The sequence below is a fragment of the Balaenoptera physalus genome (genome assembly GCF_965194825.1).
Source record: "Balaenoptera physalus genome assembly, chromosome: 9".
In the NCBI taxonomy this organism is placed as follows: domain Eukaryota; kingdom Metazoa; phylum Chordata; class Mammalia; order Artiodactyla; family Balaenopteridae; genus Balaenoptera; species Balaenoptera physalus.
In genome coordinates this window covers 20,564,725-20,585,333 of record NC_138888.1, presented here as the reverse complement: position 1 = coordinate 20,585,333, position 20,609 = coordinate 20,564,725, and the positions used below count along the sequence as shown (strand labels likewise).

Below are 20,609 nucleotides of genomic sequence, written 5' to 3'. Positions count from 1 at the left end.
CTCTTAGGAACTTTTAACAATGTTTTTTACTCCCTGGAAAAATGTGAATTGGAAATTACTAATAAATTCAGTAATGTGAAGGCCATGGCTTAAACTTTTATGTAAAATTTGTATAATTTAGGATTATGTTAATTAAATATCCACTTATCAGCTTAATGTTTAATATGTTAATGTTTAATGTTTAATATGGATCCTTATTAACTTACGGTTTCAAAGGCCAGTGAAATTCTCAAATCTAATGAAAACAGCGTTCAAAGATAAAATTCTATCTTCCCTTTCTTTTATGAGCCTCTTAAAGATTCAGAGCACCTTTTTAGAGGCCCTCAGAGGAGATTAACCTTTAACATCATCATTACATCTAACGTTATCACACTTTTACAATGTCATTGACACCACTTTTAACTTTAGGTAGTCGATTATGCTAACCATATTGTAAAACTTCTAAAAATTTTTTTTCTCAAATCTCATAGAGGAAGATTCTGCAGCTTTCCTTCTTGTTTTCCTCTGGCTCAGTGCTTTTCGGTAGAACTTTCTACAATGATGGAAATGTTCTGTATCTGCACTGTTCGGTACAGTAACCACTAGCCATATGTGGCATGTTGAGCAGTTGGAATGTGGCTAGCGCAACTAGTGAACTGAATTTCCGATTTTACTTATTTTAGTTAACTGAAGCTTTAAATTGAAATCGGCACATGTTGCTGGTGGCTACAATATTGGAAGCACAGCTTTGGTGTTCTTTTCAGAACAGACTGAATTCTGAGGGCCCTACTTCTTTCTCCTAGTCAGTCTTAATTCCTTTTCTGGGAGCAAAAATAATCCCCTTTTAATGTTACTGGTTATTCTTGCACTAATGAAGGTATTTTGTTTCACTATAACTCAATTTATAATCTATGGGTTTTACCATAAAATAAAAGTTTCTTTGTAGTAAGAATGCCAACATGGGTATTTAATTCTGTGCATTTCTTCCTTACACAATAGGGGATAGTATATCTTTACTCCTCTTAATTTGAGTCATCGAATTCTTTGGCAGACCTACTACTTTTCAAATGTACCTTTACTTGTCTACAAATACACCTTGGCGGTTTCTATCTGCCCTCTTAAGTGCTGTCCGTGATGAAAGCAACATAGTGGAAAGAGGTTAGAATTTAGTGTGGGTTCCAAATTCTCACCATGGCTTCCTGAGCAAGTTTCTTCCTTCTCTGAGCTGTAGTTGCCTCAGAGAGTTGTTATGAGGTTTCCTATCTCAGAGTATATTTGGTTTACTTGTCTTCCTCCTAACTTGGCCCTAGAACCTTCTATTTCTGAACCAGTGTAGTGCCTCATATCAGAGTGGGTGCTCCATAGATGTTTGACTTTATTGAAAAAATGAAAAACTGAATTTTATTTTAATAAATGCTCCTCTTACTCATTCACACTGTTTGCTCTCTATTTTTGTGTCTGTACTTTGGGAGAAGGGATAAAAACTTCTTTGAAGAAACATGAAAGGTAGAGGCTTTTGGTGATTTAAAATAGATATTAATATTAATACGTAGTTTTCTTCATAGTTCCTTTTCTACAATATTTAAATGATGAGGTGCCATTTTTATGGATGTTTATGTTCAAAAAAGTTTTCATATTATAGTTTTAAAAATAACTGGTCATTTAAAAATGTTTAGAGAGCTGTAAAATAGATGACTCAATCTAAATAGAATTAACTTGTGTGAAGCATTTTCTGAAGTAGACATCACCCTGAGTTGCTAATACATGCAATGAAAGTATCTATTGCTTTGCACATGTCAGATACCCAAAGAATGAACTGAAGCAGATGAGAGGATAATAAATTCTATTATCCAAAATGTGAGTGCTCACAGATATGTGTTAGATAAAGAAACATTTTAAGTGAAGATTCTGAAAGCATGATTGATGACTGGTTAACTGTAATCTTGGGGAAGTATAAGCCTCAGAATGTTTCAAGTAAACTTGAAAAAGTACAACTATACCAAACACAAATGTAAGGTTTCTTTTTGCAAAGCATTCAACCCAGTGCCCAAGAAAAGGCTTTCATCTTGAAAGATGAAAGAATTAAATTGAAACTAGGACACTGAAGGCTACTACAGAAGCATGCTTTTATTTGGGCTTATGGTAGTAATCCACCAAACACATATTTATAATCTATCGGAGAATAACCAGAACAGATTTTCCAGGCAGAGATTCTGTCAGATCAGTTTGCTTTTTACTTTGGAAAAAGAAAGATACAGAGAAGCACATAGACCAATGTTATCTTTTTTATTTCAAAGTCACTTTAGTATCTTGCTTAAAAGAGTATTGCCTTCATCTTTATAAATAGTTCTTCAGGTGCTGAATGCCATAGATTTCAATGACCAATTTCATTATTTCTGTGCAGTCAAAAAGTTAACTGCATTGGAAAAGACATTATCATATTATTCAATACAATGAGTGTGTAACTAGATGTCATAGGAATGTAATGTCTGGTTTGGTTATTGATTAAAGAGTTAAACTATAGACATTGAAGATGCAGGATCAAATAATCTAAAATAAGAGGTCAGGGTGTGTGCATAAGTGTTTTGCGCACAAAGACACTCAAGCACTTCTTGATTGACTAAGGACTTCTGATTTCTAGCTGTTATTTATTTATCAATATTTATTATTTTTTAATATATTTATTTATTTATTTATTTATTTATTTATTTATTTATTTATTTATTTATTGGCTGTGTTGGGTCTTTGTTGCTGTGCGTGTACTTTTCTCTAGTTGCGGCGAGCGGGGGCTACCCTTCATTGCGGTGTGCAGGCTTCTCATTGTGGTGGCTTCTCTTGTTGCAGAGCACGGGCTCTAGGGGCGTAGGCTTCAGTAGTTGTGGCGCATGGACTCAGTAGCTGTGCTCGCAGGCTCTAGACCGCAGACTCAGTAGTTGTGGTGCACAGGCTTAGTTGCTCCACAGCATGTGGGATCTTCCCGGACCAGGGATCGAACCCATGTTCCCTGCATTGGCAGGCGGATTCTTAACCACTGCACCACGAGGGAAGTACAATATTTATTTTTTGGATTTAAAAATACTGGAAAGAAATTGCACCAACTCGGTCAGATATACTGAGGACAAAATGCTTTGTAACTGGCAGAGAGAATTTTCAGTTAATATACTTGAAATTATTTAGTTCTGTTCTTTGCCAAGTAAAAGTATTGTTTATCAGGGATAGGTTTATCAGGGACATATTTGGCCTAAAATTAATCAATATGAACACAGAAAAGCTGGCCCTCAAACAGAATCAGGATCTCATTAAAGCATAAGTTTGTAATGTGAGGTCAATCATAGCACCTGTAGAATGAACAGAAAAGACTGTAAATACAGGAGAATAAAATAGAACTTCAAATTATAATTATGATACCTCAAACTTTTTTCTGTACTCCTAACTTTAAAAAAATTATTTCGTACCTAGCTTTTTTGAATAAGACATAGAATTTTATAGTTTGTTTTATATTAACCAGCTGACGATGGAACTATAAATGGATTGCAGGAAAGTTGGTCTTTTGTGTGTGACAGAATGCAGGTTCATGGTATTTTAGAGATATGCAGAACTCCCATTTTTTTCTTTTAGCCAAGAATATTGGCTGATAGACTACGGTCATTGTTTTAGGAATTAGAGATGAACTAGAGATCAGAGATACATAGTTGTTTTTCTGAAAAACATTATGAACTTTTAAACAAGACTTATGATATTGTTGAACATCCACTGCTGGGAATACCACGTAATGTGATCAATGGGGAAATATTTGTTTGAATGAACTATAGCAGAGCTATTAGCTTTGAGACAAAGATTCAAGTAGGTCAGATGTCCAAAAAGGAAATTACTGATAGGTCTGAGGGACAGTAGTTGCTGTGCTTGGTTGATTTGTTTCATATCACTCAGTAAAGGAGCAATTTTGTGGAAGTGGGGATCAGAAGCCAATGTTAAGGTGAACGTTGTGGTATGAGAGGATGTAAAACATGGTCAACAGAGATTTCTTGTACCTGGGGTTGCCCCAAATGAGTCATCTTTAGCTATCATAAATCTTTAGTCTTTGGAAGCTGTTGTGTAACAAGGCTTATGTCTGTCTCCCTCAGCCTTGCCCCTTTCATTCTGAAAGGTCATGGACAGTCAAGATAATTCCATTTCATTCAGTTTAGCATGTAAGTCCACATTCATGGTCTGTCCACTGGGGTGATGCAAGATTGAGGAAACACTGATTCCTTGAGTCTCTCGACTTGTTTTTGACTGACTTATCTTTTTAAATCCAACTCATGTGGTGTGGGCTTGAGGTAGGGCTTTCTCCAAGGCTTTGGGCTTTCTCCAAAGCTCTAGCAGGAGCAACTAGCAAATTTGTCTTTTATTTACTTTTCTATTTTCAAAGGCATTATTCTTATTGAAGCCCTCATCACATAAAAAACGTTTTTCCTAAACATAGTTCCCTAATTATGAAGTTCATAATTTAAGAACCTGAAGATACTTTTCTGTGCTGAAAACAGAAATTATTATTGACACAAAGATCTCATCTTTGAATCAGAGTATAAAGTACTGCAGTGATTTCTGCCCAATTGTTTTCTATTCATAACATTTGTCACTGGACATCAGTCAGCCATAAGCCAAATAGTGTTCTGTCCAAGTAATGCTTTATTGTTTTTCAACTTTTTGAGATAAATGTTGGTGATGTTCTGCTTTCAGTAATTTATTTGAATACAAGAGAAATCAAGACATTAGTAATTTTCCCCCCTCAAATTAGCTTGTTTGAAAAGAAAAATCATACGAGCCTGTTGCATATACTCAATCAGTACAAAAATATATAAAAATTAAGCGTTTATCATGTTCTCAGTAGTAACTACATCTGATATGTATCTTTCTAAAAATTTTATATGCATATGATTTCTTCTCTCCATCCCTCTCTTTGTATATATAGATGAAATGAGAAAAAAGTTACATTTGAATGTGCATATATACTATACATACACTACTGAAACTTGCTTAAATAATTTTACATTATATCATGGGCATTCTTCTTGAGAGCCTCATATTGATGCCTTTGTGGTGTGGAGGTGTATGTTTTAACTTTTGACAGGTATTACCAACATATCCTTAATATTCTAGCTTATTCGAAATAACTGTTTCTTACAAGAAATATATATTCTTTTTACAAAGTTTCAGCCTCCTTCTTAGACGTGAGCATTAGTTGGTTGTACATGATTATTAGGCTAAAGGAAGGTACATAATTTTTTGGATGCGTTTCAAATGTCTAAATGTGGTCAGCGTTATCTCTTCACAGGGCTCATTTGGAGGCCAGTGCTGAGAAGTGGAACAGGTTGCTGACGTCTTTAGAAGAACTGATCAAATGGCTGAATATGAAAGATGAAGAGCTTAGAAAACAAATGCCTATTGGAGGGGATGTCCCAGCCTTACAACTCCAGTATGATCATTGTAAAGTAAGTTGATCACATACGGTGGGTTCCTTTTAGTCATTCATTTTGATTTTGGTGAAATAAGTACTCAAAATAAAATAAATATGTAAGTGGAACCAATTATGACAGGTTTTTTCCCCCCTCTGTTCCTAATTATCAGTATTTAGGCATTTTATTCAAATTGCATGCATTGCTCCCTTTAGTTTCAAATTAAGTTTTCTCTTCATATTTAACTGAAGGTTTTTTCAAACATTGCAGGTATCTAAAGCACTATATTGCTTTTAGCTGATCATGAAATTTATCTATTTCTAATAGATTTAAAGATATTAATATATTATATTGGGGGAAATTTTACTATAAGTTAATCTTAAATTCAGAAGTTACAGAGTCATAAAGAATTACATACTATCTTGTTTTATTAAATGAAAGTAGAAAAAATAAGGACTTGTAGTAGTAAGAAAATAGAATAGATATAAATCTGAAAGCAAATGAAGACCATTGTATTTAAGATCATTCTATGGGTTTTGGGTTTCTTTTGTCTGAACTTAGACCCTTTTTTGTCACATTTTTATTCTGCTCAAATATCTATCTCTATGCAAATTTGTACTTTTACTCTGAAAAGCAGATATACTGAATGTTATCAACTGACGTGTTAATTCTTATAACCTTGTATTATTTAAATTCTTTGCCTCATTAACTTTTCATTCATTTATATATCTTCATACCCATTTTCTCATATATCACATATCACCTTGTTTTTTGTTTTAATGTAAATTTTTATCCATTATCATAATTTATATTTTTCTTCGTGGAGAGAAAAAACAAAGTCAACTGTGAAATTTCTGAACAGCAAATACACACACAGCTAAGCTAGCATATAATCTAGTAGATAAACTTGCAGAATCATAACATATTCCACTATAAACTTATTTTTAAAAACAAACAAAATTTACCTTTTTAGGACCATCAGAACCAAACTAAGGAGCACAAATGGCAAAAGTTTAAGACAAGAAGGTCCCACAAAATTGTGCAACAGCTGTTGATGTGTTCTGGGTGTGCAGTAGCCTTTTTTTTTTTTTTTCACAGTAGCCTTTTATAAAGGTTTTCACTTCCATAATTTTACACACAATAGGTAAAGCCAAAACTGTGTTCATCCTCAAGTATCTTTTTCCCTAATCAATCACATTCATGGTGAAAATTCACATATTTTATTGGACAGTTCTTTGCAATTTATTTATATTATCACCAAGCAGGTGGCAAACTAATATGCCTTGCATATATAAGTAAAATACCAACAAAACAATAATGTGACCACGCTATTACCAAAAGCTTTAAAACCAGTTTAAACCAAATCTCTCAACCAGTTAGATGTTAAAGTATGACTTTTCAATGCATTAGGATGCAATGATTAATTATTTCATTCTATATGGAACCCTTTTACCTCCTAGCTGCCTATTTCTATAAAATGAACTTCCCAGATATACAATTCTGTACATTACAAAATTATTTTCTATTACAAGAGACTTACTTTCTGAGTTAATTCTAATAATGACCTTAAGAGAACCACAAATATTTTCTATTTGCTTTTTGACTGTAATTTTTTTGGTTTTATTGTTTTACTGTTCCTAGTGAACCTTTTCCTTTTTCTCGTTGCAATTTCTGTTGAATTCACTTCGAAGTCTGCATGCTTAGAATTTAAATGTCACTAAGAGAATTATAATAGTACCTAACATTTATGAATAGTTTTCTCCACACTAGAACTGTGTTAATGACAAAAATATATTATTTCAGCTAAACAAACGCTATCACCTTGTTCTGTTATATTTTTTCCTCTTCACATGCAACGCAAGTTCTTATTCTAAATCTGTACATTTTAATGTGATGTTAGAACTCTGTTCTCATTTAAAAACTGACAAACACATGCTTCTTCTAAAGGAAGACATCCTCTATATTATAAGTTGCTTCAATACAGAATGATAAGACCTAGAAATTTATCTTATTTTGAACGCTTGTGACCAGGTTATTCGAGTTACCATTTGGGTAAATTTTCTCTTCGTACTTGAAAAGAGAATATGATAGAGAAATAGCTCTAAGATTAAAATAAAAAAGAAGACACTGTTGGTATATAATATGCAAAAAATAATAATGATGATAGAAGATTTAAAATTACTGATGTAAGAAAATCAATTTCTCCTTACTTTTTTCAGTTTTCCCTTCTATTAATTATTATATACCCTTTTTGAGGATTCAGGTATTAGTGATGAAGTAGAATAATATAAAGCTCTTCTAATGGAAGTGCTTTGTTAAGGAACAAAATGCACTTGTGACCGTATGCTACCATTTTGATTAAAACTGAAATCTTGAGGTAGGAAATGATTGTCCACTTCTAGCTTTAACAAGTAAAGTGCACATCGACATTTCCAGTATGTGCTGGCTATGTTCTAACCCCTGCTCCCACCAAGGTTACCCTGTTTTAGATTGTGTTTTGTTCTGTCTTAGGGTGCAGTTGCTCTGCTTCAACCCTTTGAACCCAGGCATTTAGATAATAAAGGTAATATTGATAATGATGCTGATGGTAATGTCAATTCATTCATTCAGCAAGTATCTGAGTGCCTAATATGCATCAGGCACTATTCTAGGCACTGGTGAATCAACAAACGAACATAAGTTCTTGCCTGGTTCTGAGCGATACAGACATCAGACCAATAAGCAATAAATACATAATATGTCCCATGGTAGTAAGTGCCATGGAAGAAGTAAAGCAAGGTCAAGGAGAGAGAGAGGGAGGGGATAGTATAGGCAGCAGAAGTGTTATTTTATGTGGAGAAGCTTAGGAAAGTGCCGTAAGTGGGATGATTTTCAAATAGAGACCTGAAGTTCAGGAGTTCAGGAATGTAATTCAGTAATCCAAGTGGGGGATGGTAATGACTTGGACAAGGATATCCCAGTGGAGATAGTAAGAAGTAACTGGTTTCTGAATATATTTGGAAATAACAACGGGATTTGCTTATGGATTAGATGCATGGGCTGGGAGAAAAAGAGAAGAGATGTAGTGTCAGGAGTCAAAGATTTTTGGACAAAGCAAATGGAAGAATGGAAGTATCATTCAGAGAGATGTGGGAAACTGCTGGATGAGCAGTCTGGGGAGGAAATTTAAGAGTTCGTTTTTTGACATTTTAAGCTGAAGATGCTTATTAGGCGGTTAGATAAAGAAGTCTGATGTTGAGGGAAAGGTCAACAAATCAAAATTATCAGCATATATATTAGCCGTGGAATTGGATGAGATGATCCAGGGAGTCAAGAATTCCAAGGCATGAGCCCTGAGGCACCCTACCTTTAAAGGTTGGGGAGATGAGGAGACTGAGAGGGCAGAGCCAGAGGGTAGAAGAGCCAAGAGAGAACAGAGTCTAGGATACCAAAGGCAGAAAGTATTTCATAAAGGAGGGTGTAATCACGGGCATCAAATATTGCTGAGAGGCAGAATAAGATGAGAACAGAAAAGTGACCATCTGTAGACAGTCTTGTTGACCTTGACAAGAGTCATTTCAGTGGTGTGGTGAAGTTGGAAACCTGATTGGTGTAGATTCAAGAAAGAATATGAGCAGAAGTATAGAGAACCCTTTCAAGGATTTTTACAACAAAGGAAACAAAGAAATGAAACAGTAGCTGGAGGGAGAACGTGAGGTCAAGTAATGGTTTTGTAAAGATGGAGAATAATTCAACATGTTTCTATGATGATGGGAATGATCCTGTAAAGCAGGAAAAGTCAGTGATGCAGGAGGGAGGGTACCATGTAGGAACAGTGATAGGGTGGGATCTAGTGCACAAGTGGAACCGTTTGTATTAGGTAGAAGAGCTCATCCAGTTTAACAGGAAGAAATGTGGAATATATGGGTACAGATGAAGGTAGATTGGTACATGTGGGTGTGGGAACATATAGATGTTCTCTTTCTATTGTCTCTGTTTTCTCAGTGAAATAAGATGAAAGGTCAACAACTGAATATAAGAAGAGGGAAGAAGATGTGGACATCTGAGGAGAGAGGAGGTAGAAAATGTAGTGTAAAAGTGGATGCATCAATAAACTAGGAAATATACCAAGACTGCAGGGCAGCATAACAGGCCGACCTGGAGTCAGTGCTCATGAACTTAACGTGAGAACAGCGAGTGTGAATGTTTTTCTTCATCCATGTTTAGTTGCTCCAGTGAAGGTGAGGAATTAATTGGAGAGCTGAACTGGAACAAGCAAAGGTGATGGAGTAAGACAGGGGCCAGGGAGTTACAGAAATACAGGGGAGTTGTATAATGAGTGCTCATGGGATTGAGCTGGCTAAGGGGAGATGTGAGGATATGGGAGATATGAGGGGAAGTAAAACGGTGTTCAAAGTCAGCGCTTCGGGGGGCTGAAGAATTGTTCAAATTGGGAAACTGGGAGCACGTTCTATAAAGAAAACAGGTGGTGGTCAGAGAAGGGATGCTGAAGTCGAATTTATGGAGGGGTGCATTTATGGTTTATGACAACATCCAGTGTCTTTTTGCTAAAATGAGCTGTGTGAGTTGGGTGGAGAATAAGGTCATAGAGGAGAGCAAGTTGAGGAGCTGAGAGGCTGGGTAGTGGAAGGATTGTCTATGTGGATAATAAAATCACCATGACAATGAGAGAGAGCCAGATGTCAAAATGATGATGAAAGAAGGAAGGGTAATGGTGATATAGTTTAGAATTCTAATATAAAGATGATGTTTTCATATTCCATTAATCCTTTGAGTCTTAAAACTACTCAAAATCCCCTTGGTTGGGGATGGAGGAGGGGAATAGTGAAAGTTGGATATAGATTGTCCCTGCTTTCTAGATTTCTTGGTGCCTGGTTCTATACTTTCTCAGGTTACTTCTTTATCACAATAACGATCATTTAGCACATTGTGCATGATCCAGACTACTGTTGAGGGATTTTTCTTATCAGTAAGTCAAGAGTTTCCATTTAACAGTCTGTACTTCTTTAACTTTCTGAGTTATGCATTAGATGGTTTATATGAATAGCCCAGATTTTCTGAGTATGTGTTCTCACTCACTGTTATATCCTCACTGGAAATAGTCCTTTGTAGAGGTTTGTGTTGATTCTAGATTCTAGAACTTTTTTTTATCATAGTCTGCCTTCCAATTTATCAATGATCCAAAATTATAAGTGTTCTTAATATTATATATTATTAATGTTTGCCAAAAGCTTCATATTTAACTCTGAGAACTAGGCAGGCTAAGATGCTAGGAGATATAAATTATGGAATAGTGTTCAGAGTAAGTTTGTGGAGATGTGTATTAGTTTCCTAAGGCCACCATAATAAAGCTCATAAACAGGTGGTTCAAACAACAGAAATTTATTTTCTTATAATTCTGGAGTCTAGAAGTTTGAAATCAAGATGTAAGCAGAGTTGGTTTCTTGTAAGGGCCCTCTCCTTGGCTTGTAGATGGCCGTCTTCTCCCTGTGTCTTCACATGGTGTACCCTGTGTGGGTATCTGTGTCTTAAAACTGCTCAAAATACCCTCTTTTTATTAAGACCCCAGTCATATCGGATTAGGGCCCACCCTAATGAATGTCCTCATTTTAACTTGATTACCTCTTTAAAAACCCTGTCTCCAAATACAGTTACATTCTGTCAAAAGTAACCTTCTTTCCCAACTGCCAAGAGTAATGTTTCTAATTGCTATAAATTATTACAAGGAGGGCCAATCACTATAGTTAGTACAATTAGGGTAATATTTAAAGATGTGACACCTACCTGTAGTAGTTTACCTTTCTTACTGAACTTCGCCAGCTATAGGCATTGTATAGTCTAACTGTAGTGGAACCTCAGCCTTGCCTATGTTCTAACCTAAGTCTCTAATTTATCCTCGGTCTTTTCTTAAAATCAAAATCCATTTGGGTGTACATGTGGTTGCTCTATGTTTCAGGCAAGATTTTTCTTTCCCATGTCCTTGGAGATATCTTTTCCCCTGGTCTTCAGATTTTTTTTATCAGGGAAAATCTTGTGTGTGTCTGTGTGTGTGCGAGTGAGTGTGTACAACTTAGAATTGTCAATTATTAGGATTGAAAGGAACCCAAGAAATAATTCAGTCCAATCCCCTTATTTATAGTGGAAGCAAATGAGAGGCATATGATTTAATGAGATCTGAGTTTTCCTTCCTCCTTCCTTCACTTCCAGCAAATACTTATCGTTTACTTAGTGTGTCTGGCAGTTTCTAAGACACCAGAAGGACAGAGGTACAGAAAACAGACACAGTCCCTGTCCGCATGGAGCTTCCACTCAGGGAGAGCCTATGTTTGTAGCTCTCAGACTTACAGTTCCTATGTCTTCTCTGTGCTGTGAGAAGTCATTGCCAACAAGGTTCGTGGCTGAGCTGTGAACTGCACGTTGCTGTCCCAAATCTCTGGTTGTCTGTCTAACCACCCATTTCTCTAACCCCCTACTTTGGTCCCTTGGTTATAATTCAGGCATGTTTTCAGTTCGTGTGCACATTTATTACTGATCTTTTTTCCTTAAGGGATTGTAGAATTCAATTATAACATTATGATGTAGCTTTAAACAGAACATAAAGTAATTTTTAAACTAATTTTTTCACAGATATGTTTAGCATTAAATGTAGCATTTAGTCTTTTTCTTTCCATTTTTTCTATTATTACAAACTTTGTCATTTTTTTCTAACTTCTTGGTATTTAAGTCTCTGTCATAGTAAATTTTAAAAAATCTTTTTAACTTCAAAGAACTCTTGCCTTATGACTTAAAAGTATATACCTAGTGAGAACAATCAAAATCAACCCTTAAGTGGTTTGATAATAATATTAGGCAAGATACTTTGTTCTCTAAAATTTTCCCATAGAAAGAGGGGACCTTGTATTTGATTTCAAACTCATTCTCTCATTTTACAGGTGGCTGTCTGAATTACTTTATTTTGAACCACACACTGCTACTTAGGGAAGTTGAATTAATTTGACATAATCTCTCCAAGCTCAAGTAGAATATCTTGAGATTACTAGATGGATTTCTTTTTAAATACGAGGCAAAGAAGTTTAACTCTGATTTGTTAATTATTCCAGGAGATATGATCACATAAATGCAAGTCTTGAATATCGTTGTACACAAATCTTTTAAAGATCAATTTAGAAAGAGATACCATATGTCCTTCTGCTATGGACAAGACAAATACACATCTACCAGATACATCTGAAAACCACCTGTGCTGATGTTACACTTAATTAACACTTAAGTTTTACATTAAAATTTTCAGTGACGATATATACAAACTAAAAAACAAGTCTATGTCTCAGAACCTTAGGTGGATGTGGGGTTGCTACATGCTGGAAAACTGTTAGGCGACTCAAAAGTTGCTTCCAGTGATGTCAAAATCTGATGTCAAGGAGTCATATGAAGAATTTGAAGAAAATAATTATAGGTAGGCATCTGACTATTTAACGCATATCCTCAGCAGTGTATGTATTCAAGTTCACTGAAAACTTTTCTTTGGCTCTTCTCACTTGGATAGTGGTGTATTATTCTCTATTCTAGGCACCTTATGTTGGCCCTTTCTGTACAGTGATTGAACCTAGCACGTGGGCTTAGGTAGATCGGATTTCAATTCCCACACTTACCCTATAAACTAGGCTTTGGGGCATATTCTCCAATCTCTGCTATCCTGTTCTGACCATCACTATGTATAAACCACTTAGCAGAGTACAAATAGTAAGTGTTCAATAAGCAGTAGCTGTTTGGGGTTATTCTTTAAACTAGGACTTATTTTATAGTATATTTTAAATTTTAGTTGCTCTGTGTCTGCATTTTGTATTTTTCCTTAGATTCACTATGTTTGGGCACTATAGGTTTTGACATCATAACATACACTTGTTGTGTTAGCCTATTGGTGCCTTAAAAAAACTTAGACTCCTCAAATAATTGGATGAAGCCATTGAAGCAACAATATTTTTGAGAATTTATATGGGATAAGATATGAGCCTAGAGACTGGAAGGTGATTTATTTCTTGTTCTTAATAAAAGAAAACAGCTTGTCATGGAAAGGCCAAGCCCATAAGACACTTCTGCATGCACTGCCTTTAGTTAACTTATTAAAGGCTAATAGGCAAATTATATATGTTTAACCATGAATCTAATTACCTTGAAAGGCAATATTTGAGTGTTTATAAGTAAAAGAACAGAAATAATATACATTATCTTACATTTGCATCTCTTTACCCTGGATCCAGTCTGCTTGCACCATCTACAGAGGGTTAAGAGACTCTGGTATCTCAGATACAGGTGTTCAGTCACCTCAGATACAAAAGGGTTGGTTTATGGGAACTCATATATTCTCAAAGTTTTCTGAGTCCCACATATATTTCTATACTCTAGTCCTTTATATGTACATCAGTGATTTAATGACACTTTTTCATAACCTTTCTTTGATAATGGCAGTGCAAGTCACTTCATCATCCATCCATCCATCCATCCACCCCCACTGTTCACGGAATGACTTATATGTTGAATTGATGCTGAATATACAGAGGGCAATAAGGCACAGCCTCTACTCCAGTGACATATTTTAGTCATTCCTATACCTAAACGCTCTGTGCTTGTGACTGTATCCAGAAGGAATATTATACATTTAAATGTTTAGGTGATGGCTCTGAGACTTCAAGGTCAGAGGTACTGTAAGGTCATACTTCAAAGCACCTCATCCGCTCAAACACCTAATAATTATAGATAAAATGTAGAAAACAGAAAATCAAGCATGGGAAAATTGGGTTCCAAAATACAGCAAACATTCCATAGACCAGAAACAAATCAGAAAAGCAAAGTAGTTAGTAGGGTTGATGCTTCTTGAAAAATGTAGCAGTCCTAGGCAATGAGCAAGCAGAAAGCCCCACAGCAAAGGCTCAGCTCAAAAATCTATCTTATACAGTGAAGTGGGTGACTCACGGATTGGCATCTTTCCCTTCTGTTATGTAAATGTTCCAGGAACTGATATTATGAAACATCAATATATTTTGGACCCTTAATTAAATACCTCTACTTTCTTGGATGTTTAAACCAGTGACTCAGAACATTAATAGATTTTCAGCAACAACCATAATAAATACTTTGTTCAATGTTTTAACAACCCATCACATAGGCAGACTTGTTAAATCATAATCATAATCATAAGTCAAAGTGCCTTGATGGTTGAGTGTTTGGCGTGAGACCTGGTCCACAGTAAATACTCAGTAAATGGAGGCTAATCTCATCTCACATAATTGCTGAGAATTTGTCGTGACAGTTTTGATCACTTTTGTTTTGTTTAAAACTGTCTAGGCTATATGGGTTGTTTTAATTAAACAAAACCATATTAATATCTGCTATTTACTGTCCAGCAGAACTAGCCCCCCATTACAATCTAGGGTCAACCTGTTAAATTAAACTGGAATCATCTTCCAAACTTTTTAGGTATCTGTTTGGTAAACAACACAATCATATTATTTTTTTCTCACGTAGGTACAAATTTCATCCCGTCAAATGTCAAAATAAATTACTACTCTAAAATATATAATATTTCTAATGACTTCTAGAATAAATTGATAAAGTTGAATTTTCCCACTTATTGACTTAAATTTGTAGTATCATTTAAAAAGTGTTTTGGAAAGTGAGGTCACTTATATGTAGCTTCACTTTCAAAAGTGTGAGATTATCATTCAATCAACAATTACTTAGAAAGCACCTATGATGTATGCAGCGTTCATTTGTAATGTTATGAATTTACTTGTCAGATACTTGTAGATTGGATAAAATTGCAGATTCAGTTTTTGCTATTCAATTTGCACTTCATTTTCATAACAATGTACCTGCACTTCATTTTCATAACAATGTACCTATTAACTTAGGTAGGAGCAGTTATCAGAGCTCTAACACCCTTTCTGCTGTATAATTCATGTTTGACTTTAGAAAAGGAAATCACCAAGAATAATTGAAAGCGTATGATTCAGGTACAATATCTTAGGGGCTTTTCCATTCCTTCAGGGCTATTCTGTCCTTTGCTTAACCCAATTGAATTCCTATATTCAAACCTCATTATATAAGAATCAGGACATTTGGGCCTTAAACTGAATTGCCAAGATACATTTGCAAGCTTACTCATTAAAATAACATTGTCTTTAAAACAGCAACACTCCACCATTAAATTTAGTCTGTTTGTGTGTGTGTGTGTGTGTGTGTGTGTGTGTGTGTGTGTGTGTGTGTGTATGGTTATTCTCCCTACTAAAGTAATCTGACACTCTGTCTGCAAACCTGAAATTTCAGTGTCTTGCTGTGTTATGAAGTTACCTAATGAAAAGTTGGCCTTCTTCTAAAATTGATTAAATTATATCCCAAGTTCCCCTTCAGCCTCTGCCACCTATGTTGACTGCCTTCTTATTAAAAGCACAGCCCCCTAAGGTCTGTTAGCAAAGTCTGTGTGAAGACCTGAAGCAGCAGTTCTCTATGTGAGCCTGCACCTACCTGCCACACCTCATTCAGTTAACTGCATTTGTCTCCCAAGCCTGATGTGGGTAATTGGAACCTCACCCCAAAGGGTCATAGAATGTCCGAGTTTAGAGGGAGAGGCAAGGCATCCTAATAATTGTCGGTCCCTAGTGGTGAAATTAAAGAGTAGACAACAGATGTAGGCAAGTAGAGGTCTGTAAAACCAACCAATACAGCCCCTTGCTAATGAACTGCCTCTGGGCATATTTAGCCCAGAGACAGTTTCATTTATCTAACAGTTTATTTATTCATTCAGGAAACTTTTGAGTTGCACCTGAGGTTTGCTACATAATTTGCTAGGGGCTGAGCATACATCAGTTCCTAAGATTGTTTTTGTTGTCACAGATTTCACCATCTAATGGCAGAGACAGGCTCGAAAACAAGTGACTAAAGTAGGTATCAAAAGCACTGTAATGTGAGTATGAACACACAGCCAGGGAGACACGGATAAATCATGATTGTTTGTACTTGGGAAGGTTGGAAAAGCTCCATAGTGCAAGTATGTAGCCTTCTAGCTGGGAAGAGACCTTGGAATAAGAATTCACTAAAGAGTGTTATCAAAACTCCCGGAGGGAAAATCCTCCAAATTAGCCATGGCTCCAAATGAGTCATGGTGTGACTTGGAGTATGCAGTAGAGCAAGAGATGTTGCTTCCCTCCCTCTTTGTTTATATGTAGAACAAGGCTGAAAGAGAGAGAAAATATAAGTTCAGGACCTAATACAGCGCCTGATGATAGGAAACACTGAATATATTTGCTAGATGAAGGAATACATTTATGTGTGCACATATTTTTTAAAGTGTAGGGAAGAATACTGTTTTATTACTGTGAGAAGCTAGAGGATTCCCATCTTAGTTTTAGCATTCATACTTAGTATTCTGATTCAGGCATCATTTTTTATGTCAATGGGGTGGAACCAAAATGAATTTATATATTAAATGTTCATTCAGGGACATTAACCAAAACTTTTAAAACACTATGGAGATTTTAAAAATTTTGTCTGCATACCAATGAAAAGTAAGCCTGTTTTCTTTCCCTTTTTTCATGTCGCTTTATTAGTGCTATCAAATTTAACGACTCTGCTGCCCTTTTTTGCTGTCATACTATAATGACTTCAGATCTGTATATGCTGATTTAGCCTTGCAAGCAAGTTGGGGAAAAAAGTAAATTACATTCTAACATATTCTCCTTATGTTTGTATCATTTTTTTTTCTGCTTGCATTCTCCAATAATGAGTTAAGTGACTTTTTTAAATCAGAAGCTAAGAAATCCTGCCGTACCAACAATACCTATTTGTTACAGTTCAGATGCCTTGCATAATGGATGTGCGTCCCATGCGGTCACGATCACACAAGGTTCTGTTCTTTGAAGGGCCCTGCACTTGATTTAATGCTCTACTGCCGCCATCATGAAATTCTTAGTAATATTTGGACAAGGGGCCCTGCAATTTCACTTTACACAGCGTTCTGCAAATTATATAGCCAGAGCTGCTCGCATCAAAAAGAAAAACATTAATGTATGTTTTGACATACATAAAGCAACACTTTTACAATAGCAAAAGCCTCTTAAAACTTACTGCAAGCATCTCTTTTCTCCTCAAGTAAGTAAGCTGTCCTGAGTCCCCACTCTGAGTTATATGTCCCTCATTGTAACTTGTCATGTCTCTGTTTGTTGATGTTGGCTGAGTTGTGACCATTATTTGTCCTCCCTTTCCTGTTGACTCACTAAGTGTACTTCTGTTCTGTCTCTTTACCTGACTTCTGGGATACTACTCTATCCTGATTTTCTTCTCACCTCACTGGTAGGTCCTTCTCAGTTTCCTTTGTTAATTCCTCCTTCTTTCCTCAGCCTCCTAAAATTGGGATGCCTCAGGGGTCAGGCCATGCCAAATTCTTTATATTGTACTTATTCCTTCCTGAACTCATCTGACCTCCTGATGAGTTTTACATGTCATCTGTCAATCACTCCCAAATTTATATGTTTACATACCATCTCCACCTGGGAATCTCCAGCTTAGTATATGTCTGAACTAAATTCCTGAACCTGCCGTTCAAAACTTGTTCTACCCAGTCTCCCTCATTTCAAGTGATAGAATCCTATTCTGATTGCTAGGTAAAAAATAATCACCTTCAATCTTGTCTTTCTTGCGTATTCAGTCTGTTAGGAAATCTTGTTGGTTCTACATTCAGAACACAGAATTTGAGTCTGTCTACCTCTTACCAGATGTTCAGAGCTACAATTACGTCTCTGTTATTCTCAGCACAACAGCCAGAGTGTTCCTATTCAGATAAATCAGAAGTCTGTAGTGACTTCCTATGTAATTCAGAATAAAGGCTACAGTTCTCACAACGGTCTGCAAAACCTACATCATCTGACCTACCTCGCACTGACACCTTGCTCATCTTATTCCTATTATTTTCTCTCCTATATGCTGGTTTCAGCCACACCGTGCCTTCGGTCACAGTACCGTGCTGTCTCCTATGCCTGGAATGCTCTTTCCCTGGTATCCACGTGGATACCTACCCATTGCTTTCAAATGTTTGCTCTATGGCACCTTCCTAGTGAAGCCGACCTAGACTCCTCTACTTGAATTGTAATTCCCATCCCAGTACTCCTAAGCTCTCTTATTTTCTTCTGCTCTTCTCTTTTTTCCGTAGCATTTATCATTATCTAAGATAATTATTTTCTATCGTATCTTTGTCTACTTCTGGCATTCTAGATGCTCAGTTAATATTTGTTGAACGTTGAGTGAATGAAATATACCCAGAGATAACAGGTCCTTTGGTATGAATGTTCCTTTCTCCTCTTTGTCTCTCTATAATCCTTTTTGATTTGTATGAAAAAATATTACATTTTGAAAATATTTCTACTTTTAAATAGCTGAATCTTTAATAAAGATAATAGCTGGCAGAAATGTAAGCAACAATCTTTCCCCAAGAGCTGGAAATAACGTACTTGAAGTTGTAAGAAAATTTATCAACACCATTATACTTTATGCCTTAATATTGTAGTCAGGTAAGAGGTTACCCAAGAGGTTACCTTTTTCCTGTCTTAATACTGCCTAAATTATTCAAAACTAGAGTTGGAAGGATTTTTTTATGGGAGAAAAGAATAGGCATATTTTTGATTGTTGAAGTAGGTTTTAAAATATAGCTTATTCTCCCAGTGTTTGAGATTCCCTCTTGTGTCTAAATTTGACACCTTAAAAGCTAGATGAGTTAAGATCCCTAACAAGCATAGGGAGTGACTTAAACATATGGAGTCTCTCATTTAGTAACTACGTTGTCATGTATTGCATTTATAAATAAATCTAACTTCAGAGAGGTCATTGAAGAAAAACATAATGCAAAAGTTTTATGATTGTTATAAAAAGTATGCTTCTAAAACACATTTGTAATTCTTAATAATGCTGTTCTTTAAAAGTAGTAATTTGTTCAGTTATAAATGAACTTGATTCCATTTGGTATTGTTTTCTTAAAAGCATAATTTTTAATTGTGAAAATAATTTATTACAGATTTTATAAAATAAAGAGCAAAATATTAGCCATAATTTTACCACTCTAAAACATCCATTTTCATTTTGGGTTATTTTCTTTTCGCATATTCACCTTTCACACAGTTTTAATAGGGTACATAGTTTTTTTCCTGTCTTTTCCACTTAGATACATGTCATATCTATTTCTTCATGTTGCTATGCAGTCATTTTCACAATAATTTTTCAAGGTTATTTAATGATCCCTAGTGTAACTGTATTGTAGTGAACCTAAATATTTTCCAGGTGTTAGATGTTTAAGTTGCTTTCATTTTTTTAATCAAAAATAATGTTATAATGAAAACTTTTGTGTTTGTAGCTCTTTTTGGATCATTTTTTTAGGATATAATCCCAAAGGCGAAATTCTTGTTTCACACAATATGAACATAGTAATGACTCTTGGTATATTGCCAACTTACTTTCCCAAATGATTGAACCAGTTTTCTGCTTCCAGCAACGCATGAAAGTAAAGTTTCACTGCAACCTTGCTTACGATTTCTCATTTTTGTCCCTTTTTCCTGTGGACCTTGTATTGTTCGCATGAAAACGCCAGTATTCCATGTCAGCATGGCAGTTTAGAAAACAGTTTTAGGATGCCCAGTTTAAGTTCTCTCCCAAAAAGAAGAAAGAGGGAAAACGGGTGGCTGTGTTTGATTTAGCTGTGCCTAGAAGGATAGGAAAAAAGTCCACTGTTTGTTGGACTGATCAGTTGAAGAAATATGATATTTATACCAAATTAGTGTGAGTGATGTAATCTGGCTAACCATTTTTACCACCACAGAGGTTTACATTGACGTTTTATTCTGGAACAAAGTGGTTCACGAAAAGACACTACATTTATTTGTTTGCCTTCTAAGAATCTGAAGTGACTTAATAGTCTTACAACACAGTTTGATGCTTACCAAACATTTTGACTTAATCTTGGAGGACCACATAATTCTGCTTTGCTCATAATTAAATAATTTACCCCTTAGAAAAGTTAAATTCAATTGTTCCTGCTAATGGAGGTTTGGGTACTGGTTTTGTTTGTTGTAGATAAAACAGCTAGAACTTTCCCCCACAATAACAGTGAATAAAGTCCGAGGAAAGAAACTCGGTCTCGGAGAAGAGCTG

At 35.6% G+C, this 20,609-nt stretch overlaps 1 protein-coding gene across 13 annotated transcripts in view; it reads left to right on the top strand.

Annotated features, from left to right (window-relative positions):
• Positions 1-20,609, top strand: part of UTRN (utrophin) — a 496,228-nt gene that overhangs the window by 349,043 nt on the left and 126,576 nt on the right. For all 13 annotated transcript variants that reach the window (XM_082474349.1, XM_082474346.1, XM_082474342.1 and 10 more), the window contains one exon: positions 5,297-5,453. In XM_082474349.1, the coding sequence (XP_082330475.1) occupies positions 5,297-5,453 (157 nt within the window). The remainder of the gene's footprint in view (positions 1-5,296; positions 5,454-20,609) is intronic.